The sequence below is a fragment of the Anas platyrhynchos genome, chromosome 3 (assembly GCF_047663525.1).
Source record: "Anas platyrhynchos isolate ZD024472 breed Pekin duck chromosome 3, IASCAAS_PekinDuck_T2T, whole genome shotgun sequence".
In the NCBI taxonomy this organism is placed as follows: Eukaryota; Metazoa; Chordata; class Aves; order Anseriformes; family Anatidae; genus Anas; species Anas platyrhynchos.
The window spans coordinates 13200014-13224465 of NC_092589.1; the positions used below are offsets into that span (position 1 = coordinate 13200014).

Genomic DNA, 24452 nt, shown 5'->3' on the forward strand with positions numbered 1-24452 from the left:
TCTACTCTGAATAGTCCAGGATATCCTCTGATGAGAAGTTGCTGAAAGAACTACAGGGCAAGCTAACACGTTAGGAAACTTGCTATGTTTACATTTTTTAATTCTAGCTAAGAAATACGTAAAACCAGCTGGCCCTTTGCACCTCACCTGACTTGGTGTTTCTTACGCTTCAGTATTGCCTGTTACTTCGAAGAAGTCTCTAAACCAAAACATCAACGTGTCTTGAGCCACAGCGCCCTGTAAATGGGAGGCCAAACCAGAAGACTGCACTGTAACAGATTCAGGGAGATGGAACAATAAAGAGGAGTCTGCTTCTCCTTCTGCAGGACCCTGACAGGTGCGTCTTGTGAGAATACGCAGCACAGATTAGGAGGGTCTACTGTTAATGCAGTGCATCAATTTTGCTGTCAACAGAAATATGAATAATTTATACATCCCGTATAAAAAGATGGCAGACTATATACATATATATCTTTTAAATTATTTTATTTTGTGTAAGCTAAAAGGAAATTTACACACTTAAATCTCAAAAGACCTTGGGCATGCACATTGACCTTTTTAGAGGTTCTTCTACATAGCTCTCTTTTTTCCATAGGAATTTCCCCAAACATTTACAACCCATAGTTTTTACTGTATATACAGCCTAAAACCATAGCAATCTATGATTATGTCATTTTACACTGTGCAAAATCAAACATAAGAATAGTGGTACAACAAAACAAAAATTTTTAAACAGATAAATTTCATTGTAAAGACATTCATATAGTTTTGGTCCTTCTTTTCCAAATCAAACCGATTAAAAGCAGATGACCTTCTAATGACCCAAAAATCAAGTGTTTAGACAGTGATCCATAACTGGAACAAGAAGTTACTGACAGGATACCTTTCAAAAGGCTATATAGTGACAGAGCCATACTATTTAAGTTTAAGAACATAAAAATTGATCAGTCAACCAATCAACCAGGGGGAGGGGAGAAAGGGAGAAGGAAAGAAAAAACACATCTTAAGCTTGTTAAAACAGAAAAGAAATTATTGGGTTTTAAAAAACAATAACTGAAAACCCACAATGTAACTTTTTTTTTTTTTCCAGCAAAAAGTATTTTAATATATGCAGGAAAGAAAAAGACGTTCAATGCAATCTGAAAACCTTTGAAGGGGACTTCACATATTGTGAAAATTGACGTCTTCATTATGTGTTTCTAGGATTCTTTTTTTTTTTTTTTTTAAACTTTTTAAAGTTTTGTAAGAAGGACACCACCAGTGTATTTCACAAAGACATAAATGTATACACCCCAGCACAACAAAAAGAATAGATCTTCAAAAAGATTTACCCCCAATTATTTACATTTTTCTCTAATATAAATTTAGGACTCCAGTATGTAAATAAATATACATAACTATGTATACCTTTCTAGTGCTGCTTACCAACAAATCATCTGAACTTGATTTTTTTTTTTTTTAATTAAAGCAAGATTGCTTTTTATGACCCCCAGAGGGAAGGAAAAAAAAAAATCAATAGAAAACGTCCAATTCACATCACTTTAGTCTACCTTTTCTTGGCAGCTTGTCGAAGGTGTTAATGTGGCTGGGAACATCAACACCTTGGCATGCATGAAAGTTAAGTCAGGAAGGCTAGAAATCACCTTGGCAGCCTCTTCACTAAGATGTTCTTCCTTTTTAGGCTTCCTGTTGAGAAGAAAAGAAAAAAGTGCATTAATCCAGTACCTGATATCCCTTGGATCACTGAAAGAATCACTGATTGAAGCAGTGTTCTGTCACTTCGTCTCCCACTGACAAGCACTTCTGTAAGCTATTTGAAGCTAGTCTAATGTTATAATACCTACCTGCCTAACAACAAAATGTTAACACGGGAAGTCAGCAAAACGTTCCTGAATATTGTTGCAATAAGGAAAAAAAAATATCTATTCAGATGCTAATTTACCATGGGGGGGAGCAAGTTCCAGTGTGCCATTCTGGGACTATTCACTTGAAGAAACAACCAGACTCATATTTTAGGGTTAAGACAATAGGAACATTTCTTTTAAGCTACCTAAGTTCAGTATAATCTTTTGATCTAAAATGGAAATATTTTGAAAGGACGTGAAGAAGTTCCTAACTTACTCCTTTAATAAATAAATACAGGTACTTATGCTGCATTTCCGACACAACTGCGCTCGGATTATATACCATACTGCTCTACATCATGATCCACAAGCCCCTTTCTCCCCTCCAAGGTCTCATCATCATCAGAAGGTAGTTCACTGCTGGCAGCTAACTCGCTTTGAAGTGAACGAGGTTGTGTAGCCATAATGATGCACACAGCAGTTTGGGAACCACGGGTATTTACTTCGCCTTTTGCATTATTCACAAGAATTACTGGGCACAAATGAATACAGAGGTCTGAATCCCACGTTGCTTGGTTCTCACTGTTATGCAAGAAACTCACATTTCCTAAGCAAAATGAAGGCTGGCTCAGCCTGCTACAGAAGTGCCCCTCTCCTGCCTCCTCGGTGCTTTATCTTGAAGAATCCTGGCTATTACTAGAGAAACAAATACTCCATCAAATGTTATTCCAGGTCCAAAAAGGCACCTGCTACTCCCTGCAATAACAGCAGAAATCCTAGCTAAATAAGCTCTCCCATTATGGGGCAAAAAGCTGAGACAAAAGGCTAGGAACAAATGGCTCTTCCATACACTATTTCAGAAATTTTCTTTCTACACCTTATCTTAGCTATAAAACTTTAAACCGTACCCATGAGAGGGCAATCACCACTTCAGTCACGAAGCAGCATATAAGTATATGTCTTTTTTGTCAGCACACATCAGGATTGTTCCCTGAGCTAATGAGAGACCAGGAGAAAGCAAGGAGCCACATGGTTTCTTCAGCAGCAGTCTCAGAATTTCTTGGCTACGGGGGACAAAAAAAACGCTCGAGTTAAACTCATCCTTGCCATCAGTGATCATTGTGTTGACACTGAGCTATCAGTTTTGTTTGCTACTTGAAATCTCCACTTGATGAAAGATCTCTAGATGAGGCAGTATAGATACTAAATCTGACTTTCCCTTGCTAGAATAGCAATATTTTCTTTTCTCTGCTGCAGTGGAATTTCATGAGCCACTGACTAGGCAGATTACCAAATTCTGGAGGATAAACAAAGCTGTGTGCTGGATTTGCTGAAGGAAGAAGCAGAGAGCCAATATGTGCCTCCTTCTCTAACAGCTTCACAGTCGCCACTGTGTGCACTTGAAGGACTATCTCTGAGCTGTTGAAATGTGGTTGTCACCCACCACTGTGTTATCAGTATCTGGTGCACTATTAGTAATCACTTACCACAAGCCTCTTACGGTACAAACTCCTGGTGATCAAGGACTTATAGCTAACAAAGGAGTATTTGACAGAGGAAGCCAAAGGAAGAGGGCTGACTCAGAGATCTGCATTAAAAGGAGTTCCTGCAATTGTAATCAGGCACCAAGATGGAGCTCACACACTCCTTGCTATTTATATGCCTCTTCCTCCTCTGCTCAACTGTGTCACGCGGAGAAACGGCACTGCTGGGTCCCAGAGGCAGCGCTGCACTTTATTTGGTGTTGATATGGAGGACCTTTATCACAGGGCGATGCTCTTGCTATCCTAACCAGTGTCTGCAACATCGCTGCAGAATATGCATGCCAGCGAGCGCAGTCAGATGTGAATCTTGCTCGATTACTGAATGCTCCCCTCCTGGTTGGAGACCCTTTGCAGTAATTTACCTGCTTGATGTGCTCTGCAAAAAGTACCAATGAAGGACGGGCCAACACACTTACATACCAAACGTTACTTAACTATGACCAAGTCACAGCTATGGATCCAACCACCTTGCCAAAGCTCAAAACTTTTTTTTTTCTTTAAATCATCTCAGTGCAGAGAGGGGAGGAGATTGGCTACATCTCCACTCCTCAACAGAAAGGGGTAGGCTTATCCAAAAAATAATAAAACCAGACATTTTGAATACCCCTTCTGGATACCAGAGCAGTCAACACCTTCAGTAGCAAATATCAACCCTGACCAACTACTCATTAGCTCTCTATAAACTTAAAAGACAAAGTATCATCATCACTGCAGACTGGTTTTGCATCAAGTTCATTCAGGTTTTAAAACAACCTTCTACAAAACACTTTACCCCCATCCACCTCTTCTCTTACACTAGGTTACATTTCCTCCCAAGACAGAGAACAGAGGGAATACCTTTCCCCAAGCAATTACGCCAGTCCTTCTACCTGTTGGCATGATGTTTCATTTTAAAGGCACATTAACACCAAGCTGCAAGAACTTAGCCAAACTGACAAGCAGGAAAGACGCTGGAAGAAGATTTAGCAAGAAATAGGGAATGCTTTGTAGATGTGTCGCTCACACCTTAGGGGTCTGGTTTACATTTCAATCCCTTCCTGAAGCATTCAGCCTTTCAAGACTTCAGTGACCTCTCATGTTTGCAACAGTTTTTGAGGATAACTCCAAAAAGGCCAGGCTCTAATAGAAACAGTGATGAGAGAAACGGGCTTTAAAAATTACTCTGTAATTAAGAGTTAGCCTGCTCCATCCAATGCTGCCCACAAGGAGCATTTCCAGTTTAAATGAGGGTTTCAGCCAGTTCTTGGAACAGTATCAGTGCTCTGCTTTTCTTCAGAAAGACAGCAGATAAACTTTTTATCTCTGCCAATTCTACAGAATTGGGCAAGGCTGCAGAGTGTCAGTGGAATGCTGCACTGGAGAACTGGCTTTCCATACTGCTACCTTCAAGGTCTCAGATTCAAGCTGGGAAGTTTCCTCTCCTCTGCAAGCAAAAGATGGAGGTATTTCAAACCGAGATGACTGCTCACATGGCTGTCCTACAGTTGAATAATGGTACTTTCCCTCTAAACCCTAACCTCAAAGCTTTTGAGTTCAGACAAGTTACAGACAGACATGGGGTAGTTTTAGCACAACTGAAGTAGCCATCAAAGTGGTGTTAAGCCACTGGCCACATCTTCTCCTGCCCATTTGTCAGGAACGGTTAAGTCTGTTTCCAAGCTACAGCATGCAGATTGTCTTTGCTGAGCTGTCTGTACCCAGCCACTCCTATTTTAAAGATTTCAGTTCATGACAAATAAAAATTTCAAAAGAAAAACAACTTTATTAGGAAAAAGCTAAGACAATGGAACATACTTAGTATACTGTTGAGACAAGACCTTATCTCTTTGAAGGGTTCTGCCTTGAAAAACTGAAAAGCAGACTGCTTTTATTTCACAGAGCACAAAATCAGAATAGATGAAAAACTTAATATAAAAAAATCAGAGTTGACGAAGAGCCTACAAAATGTGTTTAATACTGAAAAAAGCTGATCTGTATGCACGTCTGAACTTAACTGGTACGCCTGAGGTCTCCAGCCTTTCCCTATAGGCAGCTATATTCCTACAGCACAGATCCAGAATCTCCTCATATCACTAAGAAATACTGTCCAGAACTGGCGAAGAACTTTGACATCTAAACAGCTCCAACATAGCAAATAAAAGTTTCAAGTGCGCTGTGGAAGCATTAAAAAAAAATAAAAAAATAAAAAAATCCCCACCCACACATCAAGAAAACAATACAGAAAATGAAGGTCAACATTCATTTAAGCAAAGCAGACTACCCTGCTCATTTGTAAGGAAAAAGCAAGCTAAGACATCTTAAAGGTCTGGCAAGCAAGGAGGCAGAAATCTAAAAGCGAGATAAAGAAAATAATAAATATACATTTGGAGTTTGGATGCCCTGCTGCAAATTTGCGGTTACTTTTAAACTAGACTTGGAATATATGACAAAGTTATTTCAACTGCTGCTAAGTTTTCTATTTAGCTAGTAAAACTAACTTTTTTTTTCCCTTCTCAGTTGCTTATCTTCAGAAGTATACATCCTCCATGGACAGAAAAACAGGCAATCCAAAAGCAGAGAGAAAAAATCAGCACTGAGGAGTGGAGTTCCCTCTACTGGTTCTCTCTTGAAATTTCACGGAGTGTTGAGCTTTTTTTAAAAGCTGTGTTCACTTTTAACATTTTCACTGCAAGAAAACTAACACAATCATAATGAAAGAACATGGTCTAAAAGAGCTATTTTTACTTATTTTAAGAAAGCCTGTTATCTTCAAACATTAAAAATCCCTACATATGATGCAATTTTTGTGTGTGTGCGTGTTTTAAGTGCTATGATGCATGGAAATCCATTTATTTAGCTATAGAATTATGAATGAACCCTGAAGCTCACTCAGAGTGAGGACATCTTACTGTTTATTAGCTGTGAAGTAACTACATTTATAAATATCTACGAAGTAAGCACGTACTTCCTCAACGATAGGAGCATTTCACCCTGGGAGAATCACTCAGCAATTCTTTAATGGGCACAGCCACTAATTCCATGTTAAGACAGTCCAGAATCCTACTGTTAAGATGAACGTTCAGAAAATAAGCACAAAGAATAAAAGTGTAAACAGGGAAAGAATATTCTGTACCCAATTCAACAGGTCTGATTTCAAGGAAGACATTTGACAACTAAAGCCTGTATATAGAGTCCCTATAGAACAAAACGCAGAAGAACCTTGCATGAGATCCATGAGGCAGAAAGGACATCCTAAACAAGCTACATTTTACCTCCTTAAAAAGGAACTTGCAATAGCAAAATGAATCTGATGTTTGGTCACTGAAGTTTTGATTGATGTTAGAACTATATCCACATCAATGAATTATGTAGAGGACCTACCAGTGCCTTCTGTCAAAGTCCTAACAGTTTGAATTACGAGGTTCAGCTCACCCTTCCATTCTTAGAAATCAGTTCTGTTCTTCAGAAAGTCTTATCTTTCAATCAAATATTTGGTTCCTGCTTTTAAAGTGACTTTTTTTCTGTCAGCTGAAAAAATGTTTCCCATCTTACCTTAGAGTTTTGTGATAATTCAAAATATGAACTATGGTGGTAAGAATTTCATATTTGTAACATGCAACTTTCAGTTGCATCTTAAATGTAAACCTTTTGCTCATTCAAGAACTTCTGACCTGAAACGTCACACACACTCACTCCTCTCGTTTTGCCTCGCCTTTTTCAGGGAGGGGGGTAAAAGCACAATGAACTTTATTTACCTTGTGGACGTGCTTGCCTTCTCCACTGTGGACATGAGTCTTGCAAATGCATCGGTCACTCTGTTGCTTGCATTGGAAGTTTCCAGTTTTGAGGTTGTCAATTCATACAACTCAGGATCCACACCTTATAGTATAAAATGATAATCAGTGATGGTTGGAGACAAGCACAGCCATAATTAGCCACAGACCAACTTGCTAGAGACTGTTTTCTGTAAACATCTGAATCATTTAAAGTTTCAAGATACATGAAAAGAACGTGACAGAACATGTCCGTGTTTCTAAAACAGCGTCCTCTCTCCCCACCCTTTTCAGTAGCTTTTTAGCTGCATTACAAAGCGCACACACCTTGGATCAAGTCTGGCATACAAGGTCTCAGTCTAATAGTAAACAAACAATTTGATTTTACCTTTTAGAGCAAAATACCTGTAAAAAGGTCAGTTTGGTTAAAGTGGATTGTTTCAATTGCTTCAGCTCAACTGTTTCTGAGTGCTGATGGTTGACAGCAGCCAACTCTGAGATTATACATGACATTGGCATGCATTATAGCAAGTTTAATATCTTGCTTTTCACAAGAGGTTCCATTATTTATTGTATTTATTTATATTTTGGAGTGAGGAAAAACAGCTTTTCCAGTGCATACAAGTGGAATAACATTAAAAAAAAAAGTTAGACAATCACATTTATAATGCTACCAAAATCCTCAGTCTGTGCTTCCTTTTCTATCTCCTTTATCTACAAAGCATCGAGTATCTGGAGGTTTCAGCCTTGATTTCAAAGCTTCAGATGCCATAGGTCAGATACTGAATTCTGACATTACATGTGTTGCAAATCGATCTCAAGTTTTATCAGCAGAGGTCATTCTGAAAACAATGGAAACTTGCCTGACCCCTGCCCTTCCTAGATAGAGGCGAAATTCTAACTCTTTAATATCGAGCATCGTATCCCAGTAGGGATATGTATCTCAGTAAGGATACTGGCTCTAAAACTTCCAGATAGCAAACACTTTCTTTTTAAGAAGTGCCTAGAAATCAGAATTATTAAAATCTATCAGGACTAACATAGCACATTTTGGTGCTCACAAGCATTTTAAATTGGTGATATTCCTTCAGGTATGTTTTCAGCTATTTCATGCTTCATGGTTTGAAAATGAAGTGCACATATATGCATCATCCACAGTTATAACTAACTTTCAAAAATAGTGTAGAATTTGGGCAGAAACATCTTGTTTTTTTAGACATCTGCATTCTAAAAAAGCATAACGCTGATGTCAGCTGGTTTGGACAACACAGAAACATTTTGTACGCCACTGCAGAACAACCTCTGCAAACACTTGGACACAACAGTTCCCTGTAGCTACCTAGCATAAAAACTGTATTTGTAGCCTTGTATGTTGATGATTGTACTCAGTCTACTTGCTTGGATTCAAGGCATTTTTAGAAGTACTCCTGAAATATCAAGTGATAACTAAATTGGAAAAAATCCTGTGCCTACTGTCCTTCCTTTTCCAACCAGTAATTGTAGTACTGTGTGTATTAAGAGGTGAGGCTAATAATCCTCATGACTGCTTTGCATGAGCTCTTCCCAAGTAGTGTCTTGACCACTCGTTATTTCTGCAAGAGTTAAATACTCCTTCATTGTTAGGAAGCTAAGCCAACCAAAAAGCAAAATTAAGAAAATAATCTGGTTAAGCTGTGGGGGCAGAGGGGAGGATTTGCTCCATTTAATATGGAGTTTATTAGAAATTAATCAGCTCTCCTTTCAACCTACATGTTTTAGTCTGGATTTTCAAAACAAATTTCATCCAGTTTCAAGCAAAACATCAAAACATGTGCTGCACTGAGACCAGTATACCATGACTTTAAGTACTGTCAGATGTTTACAGAACTTGGAAACAGGAAAACGCCCAACTAGTCCATAAAATATCCACTTTCAAACAGGGAGAAGAAGACTCGAAGAAATACACTTTGACTTGCAGAAGCCCGCGAAATCCCATTAAGGTACAAATTGTAAGACTGAATGAAACGAGGAGTTCTTTGACGTGCAACTCTGCAGCAAGCATTAAATGCAACCTTGTGGATTACATCATTCAGATATTCACATTTATGGTCCTGAATTCGTTTTCACTGTAACGTGATGTCACTGCTCAGTTTACTGTTCTGTTAGACACCTTTTACTCAGCTACGTTTATGTTAAGCTACCAACGTGAAAAATAAAACAGAGTAAATCTGTGGGAACATACTGGAAATGAGTAACTCCCTGTTCATGACGTAGAGGGTAAATTTTTATAAGTTATTTTGGCAACTGATTAGATCAGACTGAGAAGAATAAACCATAGACCTACAGTAAGTAAAGCTAAGGTCTTCAGGGAAAGAACAAACCTCTACTACTGATAAAAAGGTTTATTTTTAAGCCAAAAGATTTAACAATTGGTCTTTTTTTTTTCTTTTTTTTCCCCTTTTCCATTTTAAGTAAGAGTTGCATATTCTCCATTTTATTCAAATTATCAGAGAATAGCTAAGGAAAGCACCGCAAAACCTTAATGAGATATTAAGGGAAAGTTAGCCAACCAAACCCCACACAAAGCTCCTAAACACACACACACAAACACATGAGCTGCAAGCCAAGAAACAAATGACTTTCCCAGAAACAAGTCAGGAGGAAAGAAAAGCAAAAACTTAAAACAGGCACTACAGGGGATACAAGGGGAAGGTGATGATACCTGTACTTGATGAAACAACAACAGGAGGAAACAAAAAAAGGAAGAGAAAGTGCAATAAAAGGCTAAGGGAGTATCCCTCCAGTAACCACTTTAAGTGTGCACAGCAGCAGGATAAAGGATCGTACCCGACTGCACAAGCAGTGCATGTAGTGGGCACTGATGCCAGTATGTCAATGGACTTGCACATACTTCTCAAAGAATCTGTAAGACTTGAAAATCTCGAATTTGCTACCTGTCGCTTTCATGACAGATCTGCTATCTTTCAGCTCTATAAGGATATTTCTCACTATTGGAGAAAAAAACACATTTGTATTGGGATGAGGTAAAATTGCCCTCAATGATCAGATTGCAAAACTGAAAAAGCAGGTTTTTAACAACAACAAAAAATACAACTCTAACTGTAAGCACTTCTTTAAAATACAGGAGAGCTTCAAATCTCTTAAAAATGGTTTAACCAAGAAAACTTGGTTTCTTAAAGTAATTAAGATGCAAAAAGACCATTCCTATGAAGAAAGTGATTATCGTGGCTTCCCAACTGCTGCCAGGCATTGTACTGAAAGAATATTTGCCTTATCTGCTTAGACTATGCACTGGGATAAATCCCCAAAGTGTTCCCTCAAGTTCCTGAAGAAATTTATTCGAAGTGTAGGTTTTCACAAGCTCCCACAAAATACTCAAAGCATGTCAAAACCATATGATAAATGAATTCAATTACTTTCACATTTTTTTTCAAAGGAGAAAGTGGTATTTTCATCTCCTTTTTAAGTTGCGGATAAAATGCTTTAGTTTTATAATTAACATTCATGAACTAACGCCCCCCAAACATGCAACTATCCTTATTTTCTATGATGAATGCAGTTAAAACACTTTTTTCACCTTATCATTAATATTAGCAATTCACACAAAGAAAAAACTTACAGTCTACTGGTAGAAGACAATACCAGCTGGGTTGTGATACATTAAGGCCTGTAACTTTACATTGGCACACCTTCCAAATAACAATCACAATCATATAAATGAGTGTCTCCACATTATAAGGAACAAGCCTGGTATTTTATTTTTATTTTGGGGGGAATAGTCACATCTGCAGCTTTTTCAGTGAAGTGCTTGGAAAAGTTAACTTCCAATCTCTCTCATTCGAAAAAAGTGTTTTAACATCTTAATTGCAAGAGCAAAAGAGCCATTCCTTAAACGTGACAATACAGAGCTGACAGTACCTTTTAAATACTTCGCACTTGATACAAAACATCAGAAAACAGAACACAGATTAAAGGAAAAATGCAGTAGAGAGACATTTTAGAGAAACACAATGTAAAACTTCTCCTTGTTTATAGGAAAGTCAAGTGATGTGCTCATGCTTTTAGTAAGTTGTTATAATATTATAGTTGTGGTTTTAACACTCTGCTGACCTGGGATTGTGGTGGTGCTGCTAGAGCTACTGTCATCCACGGGCCCAAAGAAATCAAGGTTCAGAAGAGTGGAACCTCCACTAGCTTGAAATTCAGTGACCGTGTTGGTAGGCAGCCATATAGAAGGTAAGCCAAGGGAGGGGTTTATGTGTAAAAAGGGGTAAGACACACACTTGAACATGCAAGTTATAATTAGTACTCAGTACACAATTTAAAAATCGACATGAAAACATTGCTTACAGTATTAATTTGTACCTTCTAAAATGTTAACAACTTAATTCAGTGCACATTTCCTCATGTACAATGCAGCAAGGAAATCAACACTAGTAACTTCAAAATAGAAATATTTATTTCAATCTAAAAATGAAAGAGAACCAGCAAGACCCAGAGAGAAAGATGTAATCAATTAAAGGGAAACAATATATATGTCAATTGATAATTAGAATAGAGTGGGCTTTTTCTCCCCTCAATGAAATGGAAAGTCATTATTTTGTCAGGAAGACTTAGCAGGTCCCCAGATAGCAAAGAATCCCTCTTCCTCCCCATCCCCCCCCCCAAAAAAAAAAAACTACCAAAAAACACCATTAAAGTTTCATATATTAGCTTTAAGCAATTGATTATCATTATCTTAAAACAATGTGAACACGTGGTAATAGATGCCATTCTTATATCCAGTTCCTCACTGGTAAATTATACTGTTCCCCTTTAGTACTAAAACAGAAATCAAACCAAGATACATTTTAAAGAAGTTGCTTGTTAAAAAGAAAGCACGATGATTTGACTGAAGTAATAAGACACCAGACAACAGCAAAAGAGTCCATCCAGGCTTTCCTTCAACACCATGATATCACTATCCAAACTGTTATATCCTATATGTTCTGAAACAACACCATGAGGCAACACCAAAGCAGTAGAGATGCAGTTTCTTTTAGCCTGCTTTTGAACAACTTATGCATTAACTGTTGTCAGCAGGTTCCTCTTAAAGGTATCATTTTCTTTACAGGTCTCTAGCCTGTCATTCAAACAAGTTTCCAAAACTTGTTTTATCTCTTTTGAATAAACTTACATTTCTGAGACTGGAGGTGATGGAACAACTCTTTGCTATTAAAATAGACTTAGGTGAAGGGTCTTGTAGGTGATAACTATATACATTTGCAGATACAAATAACTTTGTAGCTACCTCTTCAATAAATTAGCTCTAATTAACTACTATTGAGTGTAAGCAAAAGTGGTAACAGATGATGTCACATTTTTGAAATATAAAATTATCTGTAAATCTGAAAACTTCCAGGTCAAGAAGTACATCTTTTGCAAACAGTTTGTGGTTAAAATATTGTGCTTTGAAGTAGCCACTATACACAAGTTTTTCATTCAAAGGATGTCTAAAGAGACACTTCATTGGTGAAAAATACTTTTACAAAGTATAACTCATCACTCTAAAACGTTCATTTATTCAGAGTTTCATTATAACCTGCAGTTATTTATAATGAAGTGCTAATATTGCCACTGTGTCATTAGAATATGGCATGACTCTAAAATAATACTTAACTCGGTCTTTTTCAGACAACATGATATTTCACATAGAGGTACAGTTAATCAGAAAGAAAGCCTGAATTTCCAAAGTTAGGAGTAAGAAATAAATATTATATATATTTATATATGTATATATATGTATGTGTGTGTGTATATATATATATATATATTTAAAAAAATAAATCAGCAGATAGATGTTTGTCTGAACTTTGTAGCTTTCTTATCTCTAGCTCTGGTGCTAGAGGCTCTACGGAGAGACGTACCATCTAAAGGGTTAGTAAGGCCACTGCTACTCCAGTCAAACTGGACAGGTGGTAGAGATTCCTAGAGTTGAAAAGTCAGAAATCAGATTTTATAGTCAGTACAGGTTACAACAATGCAAAGCAGTTCAAACAACAGATTCTTTAGCATCTAAATACTAAAAAGACAAATGAATGAGCAAGCCCCAACTTTCGCGAGGGGCATATTTTCATAATATGCACTAACAATCTGAAGGAGATTTGTTTTACTACTAAATTCTCAACAGTACAGATTAGGTAACTCAGAAAGGATTTGCAAATTAACTAAAACATATGAATTGGATAAAACCATTAAGGCATAGTTGAAAGTAATATTAGTTTCACGGAAGATGAGGCATTTTGCATAAAAAGTTGTGTATATGCGATTTAGAGGGCAATTTTAGAATAGGGTTATTAGTGAAAGCCATCTATACATCCATGCTTTGACCTGATTATAGACAAAGCCTGTTATTTACCACAAAAATACCCCATGATTCTTTTTCTTTCTTTTATTGGAGGGGTTTTAAGAGAGAGAATCCCTACACATGAATAACAAACTATTCAAAAATAAATTCTCACATGAAAAAAATATCCTGTGATTCATTATCCTTTAATGATCATATCAGGTATCTAAATAAACCACTGGTAAGATGAACAAGAGGAATATGGAAACACTGACTCCTTCTGGGAGTCCATCCTTTTCATTTCCTCTTGTTCAGTCTTCTGCACGCGCACACACACACACATGTGAATCAAACAACAGCATGGACCATGTTTTATAAGGAAAGTCTGTTCAGGGGTAGCATAACTTGCATGTGCTGTCCTCCTGTATTCTCAGAAGACAAACCGATAGGACAGTATCAGAAATGTCTGAGATAAGTAGTAATAAAGCACTTTTGTGCAAAAAAAGGTGGAAAAAGATGCACCTTCAATTTCACAAGTTTGATACAACTTAAAAAAAAAAAACAAAACCAAACACTTGTGGAAGAAAAGCAACTGAAGTTCTCCACAACATTATTTAAGATGCATCACTAGTTGTTGAGCTTTCAGTGGCTGAGACATAGCTTATGTTTGCTTTTGGAGAAAGCTGGGTTATTTATTTTACTTTTAAAACCTAAAAGCATGAAATAATATTCAGATTCATGAATCAAGACTGTAACAACCTGAGCTAGCTTTGTACAACTAAGCTAACTGTAAAAGGCTTTTGTTAGGGGATTGGTATTTACAGAAAGAAAAATAAAGGGAGCTGAAGACTTCTGTATTTACTTATAGTAAAAGCCTTGCCTAGAAAAATCTTTCCTACTTAATGACTTGGAAATATTTCCAGTACTGAGGAACACAACTAGAACAGTATTCACTCCGTGGAGCTTAAGGAGCTGATGCTACATTTTTTACTTTGCTTTGGTAATGAAATTACTGGCACTGAAACGACTTGGATGGAAAAATCCTGTTACCAGTGTGAAAGCTAAACCTGATGACATAATGATCACTATGATCAGCAGCTTGTTTAAAGTTTGGCACACCAAAAATATATTAACGTTAAAAGGAGTTTTAAAAAAATAAAAATAAAAGGGAAAAATGGAGGCTGGTATGATGGTCTAGAAGTTTTCTGCAGGGAACGAAATGAAATCAGAGTGAAACTAAGCTCCTCCCTACCAACCCTGACTTACTGAGGAACACCCACTTCATTTTGTGTCAAAAGATGAGTCAGGGCTGATGAGTCCCGGGGAAGTTGAGACAAAGTAGTATGCAAAAGGTGGTACCAATGGCTGGCTAGGCTTTTCCCTTAAATGATTACATGATTCTCAGACTTGCTGAGGAGAGGGCAAAGGATGCAATGAATTCTTCCTAAAATGCTGGGAAAAAAAGAAAAAAAAAAGATACCTGACTCTAAATCAGCAGGTATACTACATACATCATTCTGTTCCGTGGGATGAGGCTATTCTGCTGACTTCAACTGCTTGTAAAAAAAGGGGGTGGCAAGGAAATCAGACCTCATCCATACAGGATGTTGGCACGCCCTGGTCTTTTCATCAGCAAGCAAAGTGAAAGGGGAGGGCAGAAACAAAAGCCAATTAAATAGAAAGGAAAAGTCTTCAGTTCCTAATGTCCTTGGCCCTAAGAAAACTACCTATACTGGGACACTTGAACACAGCACTGGAATCTCAGATACTGGAAACATGCCCTGCAAATAGGAATATAACATTTTGTCTTTTGGAGACTGCAAGGTTGCTAGACTACTGCATTTACAACCATTATTTTAATAATATGTTTTGAAGAAAAGCACCCAATCTAGAAGAATATTAAGATTCAAGGCAATCTGCTCTCACTCCTCCCTCCATATTATATTACGGGACATGGTACAGAAATGAAAAAGTATACTCAACTGCCAGGGTATTAGTCTGAATGTTAAGGAAGTAAGAAAGAGAATACTAAAAAGCCTGCTGGCTTTACTGCATCGTATTTCAGTTGATGAAAGCAAGAGACGTTTTTCACATGGCAGTTTTAGAATGGTATTATGCAAGATTTTTTTCCTAATTCAAAAGATTAAAATGTAAGCGTTCGCCTCCATGCCAATTATTATCCAGGAAAACTAATTTCTACCTCCCCTCCAAAAAAAGGGAAGTATTTTGCTGTCTTAAAGCTAAGGGAAAAAAATAGGAAGGCTTGTAATACACATATATTACAACTGTTTAAATAGATCCCACAAATGAGCACCATAAACATGACTTTCAGAAAAAGGTTTACACAGACGTAACTCATACATTTCATTGTGTGTGACACGGGCAAAATTACGAGAGCTCTAAAATTCACTTTTCCTCAGACACCACCTTTAAGTGACTTTGTTGCATCTGACAGAATAGTACGTCCTATAATATCTCTTACCTGCAGGTTTCTCTCTCTGTCAAAACTACGTATATTCTTGGATCTTTCTCCTATGTATAACTGGAGAGCAGTTCCATGATGGAGCCTTTGGCTGGTGGCCAATAACATGGTAGTTTGCATCTGTCATTGTTAGAAGTCCTGATGGTCCCTTATGTAATTAAAAGTGTTTTTAAAGACTGTCACCCCATGGGGTTTAATTAAGGTTCAGTCCCTAATACCCAGCAAGTATAAGATGCATATTCTGTTACAACATGATCTCTAATTCAGTAGCTTACACGTGTGCAGATGTATTGTAATAGGCACCTGCAGAAAAGAATTGCTGGTCATTCTTTTCTGGAAAGGTCTGGGTCACTGCAGTTTTCTATTCCAATATTAAGCTTAAGCAAAACTAAACAGATAAGAAACTGCAAAGTTATCCTGTGTGCTGGGACAAAGTTACCATTAGGCTCTATCAAAGAGTCCCAAACAGAGAGAAGGGGATGCTTTGAAGCAACAGCAAAAAAAGCAGAAACATCTCAATAACTCTTTGCTAGAAAGCCAGCAAGAAGATAAATAAACTTCAACACTATACTAACCATAGAACAGTATCAAATTAAGAGAAATCAGGCAACATTAAGGCCAGACAGCAACCTTTTCGACAAACATCCGAATATATTTTAGTTGCACTGCCTGAAGGTGGTCATGGCCCGCTACAGAAAAGAAGGGTACCTGTCTCTGGGGTTTCTCAATCAATGGTTGCCTATTGGAGCAGCCACTCTTACTCCTCGTGTGTCTTGATAAAGCCATGCTCTTATGTAAAGGTAGAAGTAATCAGGGGATTATTTCATATTCTGTTCGCTGCCTTAGAGTTATGAGCACAGGCAAACAGAGAAATAAAAATCTCCAACTGTCAAGATAAACAAGAGATCAAACAAAAAATTAAGACACTAACTTCAAATACAAAACCCAGTAAGACTGCAAGTCACCCTTATACCAAAGAAGGTGATAGATCAATCAGTAGCTTAACTTCCTTGAGAGGACAAATCATTTCCAAAATACAAAACATTGTTCTTGCAACTTAAATTGCCCAGACTGGAATTTGCCCACTGTACTTCCTTAACCTATCAAACCCAGTAAGATTCTCTGCAGGGAGTGAGTCCAAAACATACAGGATTTATATAATAATAACTACAAGAGATTATTGCAGCTGATTTGCTTCTTTTTTCCCCTCAATCTTTTGATTTATAATGTTCTCCATTTCAAATCTCTGCATGCTTTCCTCCATTTGCCTACAACCAAGATCTAAGAAGGTATTTCTGTGCTGCTACAAATGCTCTTCCCACTCCCACTTCTGCATCATGACAATCTTTCTTCCAAAATCCTATTCCATCAGAAGTCATACACACAGTCACTGATCTGTACACAAGTCCCGTAAATGCCAGGCTTTCAACAAAGGAGAACTCTTTTCCTTCCCTAGGCAAAGCATGGGAATATTTTAACCAGGGCCTCTCCTTCCAACAAGGCAGCCAATATTATAAAGTTTCTGGATACAAGAATGACCCATCATCATTCCTCCATCAAAATGAAGGAATTTGGAAGTTTCATCCAACTGATGTGTGATTATTTTGTTAAGCTTGAAGATACATAGTTGTGCCTAAATTACCTGTGTTTAGAATAAGAAGTTTCAGGGTCCACTAAAACTGCCTGTTGTATTTCCATTGCATATTAATGTTTAAAGGACAATTTGTAACAAAATGCTCAGGAAAGCGAGGGCATATCTTCTCAATACTGCTAAAATCCAGGATATTCCTAAGAGGCAGTCTAGTCTGCACAATGTGAAGCAAAGCTGATTTTCCCAAAAGCATGCAGAAGCCACCAAGCATTAACAGAAGATAATGCCAAGAAAGAAAAAAGGTCTCCGAGGCATACAGTTGATTGTCCATGCCCAGAAGCTTAATGTCACTTAACTGTGGCCTCTTAGAGCTCTAACCTTTAAGAATGCTAATTCATCTCTTTCCCCAAACCTTTTTTTTTTTTTAAAAACTATTTGTCTTCCTGGAAAAAAACAACAACAACAACAAAAAATAAATAAAAAAAAAAAAACCCACCCCCACACAAAAAAATCCAAGCCAGCAATGCAGACATGGAAGCTTCTTACATGTATTCACAGGGCTGCAAGTACTGAACTGAGTTGGCCTTGTCAGAACAGTAAGCAAGGGGACCGGATAATCAAAGTGTGACAAGGAATTGGATAGTCTGCTACAGGAGTACCCAGAAGTACAAAACACTCATAACTAGAGGGGATGAAGAAGAAAAAAGACTTTGATAAGTAGAGGGTCTTATTTTCAGCACTCAGCACAAGAACTGCCAGGCAACTGAGAAAATAGCATGTCAGAGATGCTGCTAGCTTAGGCTCTTGCAGCTCTCTACAACACAGCATTTAATATGTCTCCTGATGTAGGCAGACAGACCCTTGAATTCTGCAGAAAGACAGCGAAATTTTCCTGCTCTATTCATATACAGAAGTTACACAATGATTTCTTCAGCTCAGACTGGTTGCAGGAATCATTGTTACCTTTTCTAATATCCGGTTCAGCAGCTCAGTTCCACTACAGGATTTGTGAGAGGCAGTATATATAGGAAGTGTCACCAAACATGTACATCTCTATATCAAACAGCCTCAGTTCTGAGCCTACTGACATACTGCTCTTCCAGAATGAAAAAAAAACTTGGATACAAGCATGTCAGTTAGAGCTCTGCACCATAGCAGAGCAAATAGTGCAAGATAACTGCTATACTCAGAAGTACCCAGCATTTCTGTTAGGTATAGCAAGCACAAGGATAATTCATTCTGGAATGCCTTCAGTCAGAAATACAGACAGTTACCAAATGCTGGGCAAATTAAACAAGACCTGTGCTAAGGAGGAACACAGCTGACTGAACACATGCCAAGTACCATGGTAGTGACACTGAAAATTAAATGTTTCTGCATATCCTCCTAGCTAGCTGCCAACCAGACACACTGCAACACACGACATATAAATGGCCTTCTAACACCAGAAAAACAGAAACAAAGAATTCAAAAGCTCACTACTAAGCTCCTCTGAACTCACTTTGTATCAGGCTTAGAAGACAGAAGCCAGAGAAGCAACTTAGAGCTGTCCAAAGGATAATCATTCATGAAAATCTGGCACGAAAGGCCAGCAGAACTCAGAAAATCAAAAAATCAGTTATTTATGCTTGCAATGATTGTACCCAGAATCTCTTTCCAGGCAATTGGGCTGCTTTTTATATTACCCTGGAAGAAAAAGTAAAGGGACAATCAAAAAGCACATGAACAGTATACCTGTAAATATAATAGTTTAAAACAACAACAACAAAAAAAAACAAACTCAAAACCCAAAACCAAACAAGCACTGTCAAATAGGTAGAGTGACTTCCTACAATAAGTGTCAGAAAAAGCGAACAAAAAACGTGTAGTGTAGAAGTCCTTCCTCTGACTAGTTGCTATGTACCAGTAGATATCATCAGGACTCTTAAATGCTGGCCACCAACCGCTAGTCTTATCATGAGGACTCCCTTCCAGTCACACATGAAGAGTAGATCCAACAACAAGACTTCAATCTGACAAAAGGAACACCTGCTCTTTACATACAGGTGCTGTTGAATACAGATACTTGGAAAATGAAGGAAGAAGCAAGGCATCCCATTATTTCCCTCATTCTTTCTTTCTCTCTCCCTCCCTCTGTAATTTTTACCTGGAACTGATCGGATGTGCACGTGTTCATCTCTGGTGATACAGGAGGTGTCTGTCCTATGGAAGCTATTTTTTCTGCTGCAGATATCGGTTTCAGAGGTTCCTTGGTAGGTTCTAACATACCCTAAAAAATAATAATGAATAATAGTAAAATCACATGCATGCATGTACAAACATACTTATATATATATTCCAAGAACTGCAGACACCAGAAGAGAGAAGACTCAGTACCAGGTAGTGCTATCCCCAACTAGGGCCTCGAAGGCAACCATCCATCACCAGAATACTTTCAGTGAGGGATCAGAAGGAGGTGGGGCAGGGGAAGAGAGAATCAGCTCATTCCTTAGGTTTTCATAGAGCCTAAAAAACATTTGAGCCAATAACTGAAACCCAAGTGCTTAGCTGGAGTTTGCTTTCAACTTTCAATAATGCAGTTTCAGCTAGAAGGAACAGTTACTTGGTAAGGTGATGTCTTCTCCCCATCGTGTACAGACTATTCCAGAAACATCAAATGGCCCATTGGATAGGTGCAAATGCATTCATTCCCTTTCATCAATTAAGTAATTCAGAAGAAACATGTCAAATTATCAGTAGAATGATATCACTAAAGCAATTACTGACATGGAAATAATGCATTAAAAAGTATTGAGACAATAATTAAAACAACATTTTTCATTTTAAACAAACTGTTCAAAGGTAAAACAGTGATACAAAAGATGTCAGAAACCTCTGACGTCCCTGAATGAAACTAAGGGTGAATAAAGATCTGCAGATAGATAAAAGTTTGCCCTAAGATAGGCAAACAAACCCTGAACAATGAGGTATGAGAAAATAAAATTCCCAAATAAAACCATTTGGATTTGTTACCAGAGTATTTTAAAAACAATTTCAGGAAGTCAGCTAGCAAGATCAGCTGTCCCACAAGTGTTCCTATAGCACGTTAGGGGAGCTTGGAATTTAACCACCAATTAAACCAATTCTTTCAGACAGCAGAGAAACACTTGAAGCAGTGTGGCAACAGAAAGCATCAAGCCACTTTACTTGTAACATCATCTCCATCCAGCTTATTGTGTGCTTAAACATACAGACAAATTAGGAGATAATTAATCAGCAACAACAATCTGTTGCAAAAAAATAATTGCACATGTCACATACAAACACAGTCACAACTACCTTACAGGAAGGAAACAGCATTGCTATGAGATGTGTTATTTCCCTGTTTATCAGGATGCCGTGCCTAAATCCAAAGAAGTGCATGAGCTGACCTGGATACATCAGATAACAACTGCTCTAGAAACTGACTACAGAAGTCACTCTATGAAATTAACCTGCAGATTAAATTATATTAAACCAAAGAAAATGGTAAGCCTTTTATTTGTGAATGACCATACTAAACAGTGTGTGTGTGTGTGTGTGTGTGTGTGTACACATAATCATATATGCTCTTTTCTGGGAATATAATATATTCCAGAAATTACATATTATATAGACTGTTCTGCTCAGACTAGCAAAAAAAGGCGAATCTTACCTTCTGAATATTTTTACTACTATAGACATTGCACAGACTGAAATGCCATGCAGGAATTGCAGCATATTGACTTAGGTGTAAACTAGGTTATTTGGCTTTCCTTCACAGTCTATACAAATCTAAATTATGCTTGCTGTTTTTATTTAGCTCTTGGGGCAATAAAGCAATACTGTCTATAAAATACGTTTTGTATGCATGAACAGCCTAACAGCTTGGGGGCAGAGTGGGAGGCAGGCAGGGAAGAGAAAACGGAAGGAGTGGAGCAGGTAGAAAAGGACAAAGGGAAAAACTTCTTTTAGAGGAATTTTGGTTCTCAGGGACAACAGACTTCATCCCTGCAGAACTTTGTCCTCTATGTATAGATGTGTATCCACACACAGACCCAAACATACGCATACACGGGTCATTTATTAACATTCCAGGAACAGTGCAAAGCGTGATTAAGCTTCTCTTTTGATCTGGGGATATTGAGATGCAATCAAGTAATTAATAAACAGTCTGTCAGAGAAACAGCTACACTGAGAGAAAGGCTCCACAGATCTGTGAAGATTTCCTACACACAAGTTATAGAATACCACAGCTACCTAGTTGTTCTTAACCTTCCTTTGAAGCATCTGGCCTTAGAGCCTGGGTCTCCCACTGCTGCTGCGAATTGATGTTTTGATTCATTTTGACGTTCCTTCATAATTTCTGACATCTAGATAGTGTATTTCAGGATTCTTTTGTGCAGTATCAATTCATGCCTAAACCTTAGCTGAACTTAGAAAGATATATTTCATTATACTTGGTGCTTAATGCCATTTCATGTGTTTCATTATATTTTGTGGGAGCCATAATAATAATAATTAAAAAAAAACAAACACAAAGCTTACCAGTCCTGCTGCATACATGGGTACTATAACAGGCTGTTTCTTGTTGCCTGTAAAGAGCTGATAAAACAACAAAAACATTTACTTAAGAGGTTCTGTCATACTGTTTCAGTGATAGTACTTTCATAACATCAATGTTATAAAACTTGTGTAAGATTGTGTCAGAGAATAACTACTACGTTAAACACAACAGTTACAAATAATGTAACTTTTGATATTAACCAGGCTTATAAAAAGGGTAAGTTATAAGACAGCATGCCATGAAAAACCAGGTTTAGTGCAGCTATGCAATTAAGAGAGAAGCATTCATACAAAAACACTTCAACCTAATTCCATGTTCAAAGCAGCTCCATTATTTAGAAAGCGAGTTTTATTGACAGACTCACAATATTTCTGGTGTCGATTCCCAAGGAGCACAAAAGCTTTTTGTTGCTGTGGGAGCCACCCCACTGGTATCGCAGTCCATATGCATCGTGGATATCCTGCAGCTCCGTCCACACGTCCATCAGTTCCCTATACAACCCATCATAAATCAAGTCATCAGCAGGAATAACAACTTAGCAGCTTTGAACTTTTATTCTAATTTTTAATACAAGCATCCTATTATACATTCCAATTAAACTTACACCCTAGCACGACACTCAGGGGAACCAAAATTGCACAGTGTTCTCAGAACAATTATACTTCAGATTTCTAATAGGAAAATGATGTCCACAGCAGGCAGAACAAGGGCTGCTTAGACTTCACACCATCACACGAATAAATATAGCTATTTCCAGCAAGTGTAACTAATAAGCCATATTCTGATTAACTAACTCAGACATCACTTAGCAGATGAGATGCTGCTGACTAAGTGAAATACCCCTGGTGTATGTAGTCATTGAAAATAACCATTTGGCTAGACAGCTAACTTTTACTTGGTAGCTTTTTGAAATACTTGACACAAACAACTCCTTTTAACTTCCCAAAGACGACACGTTTCTACCTCGTTTCAAGTTAGTTGTGTTAGTGGTTTCTTACCCAGTACTTGCTACGGTCTCCTCAGTTGTCATCTGCTTTTCACCTGCTTCCAGCAAATGATTCAAGGAAATTATTTCTTCTTCGATTTCAAGAACAGGCATGGAAGGAAAACAGACTTCAAATATTCGTTCCAGACGACCTAGTAACGTTGTCTATATCAAAGAGAAAGATATTTACATCAAGTTTTGCTAACTGCTCTAAAGAAAATGAGTCTGAAATTACAAAATTAAGATGGAAAGCAATAGGTAGCTAATACAAAGCTTCACTTACCTCAAGATACAGAGCTGTCAGAGGATCACAAAACTTTGTATAAGCACCAAATAAAGGCTGTTAGCTACTGGGAAAGAGTAAGGATCTTACCTTCTGCAAACTGAGTTCTTACAGAAGTTCTTAACATTTCTTATCACTCTTTGTTACACATTAGCATAAAAGATATGCAAGAAGGGTTAAGCTGTATTTACTTAAAATATGTTAAAGGCCCCAGTTCTACACATCCTAAGGGTTTTACTGAACACCTTTTTGCTACTGACTGTTATCTGAAGTACAAACTGAAAACAGTTTTTGTTCCACTTAACGGTGCACTTCGATCCAACCTTGATACAGAACATTGGTTCAGAAGACAGCTTCACTTGTAAGATGTACACAGTTGAAGGCCTCAAAAAAAACTCTGCCTGATGTGCAACAGGCTCATGTAGGGATCATGACTTTGAGAATACTACAAAGGAACATTTTTAGTCCAAAGACTGCACGCTTCCTAAAAGGAAATACTAGCATCAGTAACTCAGCTGTAGAACAACAATCCTGTTTGGTATAACAGTCAGGTATAGCACAGAAGAGCTAAGAATAACACATTTAAACACTGGCAAAAAGTATTTGTAAGATTTGGTTGGTTCACAACAGAGATAAATTCTTGAGAAAAGGAATAGAATTACTTGATGCCTTAATTTCTTGCCCCCAAACCTATCGATGTGCTTCTACACATTTGAAGCTGTTCAATATCAAAAGAAGAATCGCTTTTCCTCCCAGCAGTTTGCCTCTCACATTCACAACTCAGACAGTTGATGCTGGATGTTGTGACCATGCAGGGCTTAAAAGCCAGCCTTGGGAAGGTTTCTATCCTAGCCAAATAACTTACAACACCAAAAAGCCCACTGAGGTTTATTTTAGCTGAGTAAGAAGCCTGCTAGATAGCAGCATGGCTTGCACAACCACAGCTTTATCATTGGTTCTCTCATCTGACCTTCTTTCTGCTATCTTATGTTATAAACTCACGATGTGTACACAAAATATCCAGCACAAATACTCTGGAGTTTTGTGGAAGGGCTCCAGATCTACCTTCCAGGGTTTTGAGA

At 37.8% G+C, this 24452-nt stretch overlaps 1 protein-coding gene across 3 annotated transcripts in view; it reads right to left on the reverse strand.

Moving 5' to 3' along the window:
- Positions 1-469: 469 nt before the first annotated feature.
- The window catches only part of AFTPH (aftiphilin), a 46972-nt gene continuing 22989 nt past the window's right edge, over positions 470-24452 (reverse strand). The window contains exons 3-10 of one of the 3 annotated variants that reach the window (XM_027453419.3): positions 23101-23252; positions 22467-22593; positions 22084-22140; positions 19685-19807; positions 13047-13107; positions 11251-11334; positions 7123-7246; positions 470-1686 (exon numbers count right to left, since the gene is read on the reverse strand). In XM_027453419.3, the coding sequence (XP_027309220.1) occupies positions 1542-1686; positions 7123-7246; positions 11251-11334; positions 13047-13107; positions 19685-19807; positions 22084-22140; positions 22467-22593; positions 23101-23252 (873 nt within the window). In that variant the 3' untranslated portion in view covers positions 470-1541. The remainder of the gene's footprint in view (positions 1687-7122; positions 7247-11250; positions 11335-13046; positions 13108-19684; positions 19808-22083; positions 22141-22466; positions 22594-23100; positions 23253-24452) is intronic. The other 2 variants (XM_027453420.3, XR_003496100.3) reach the window with 2 other exon arrangements.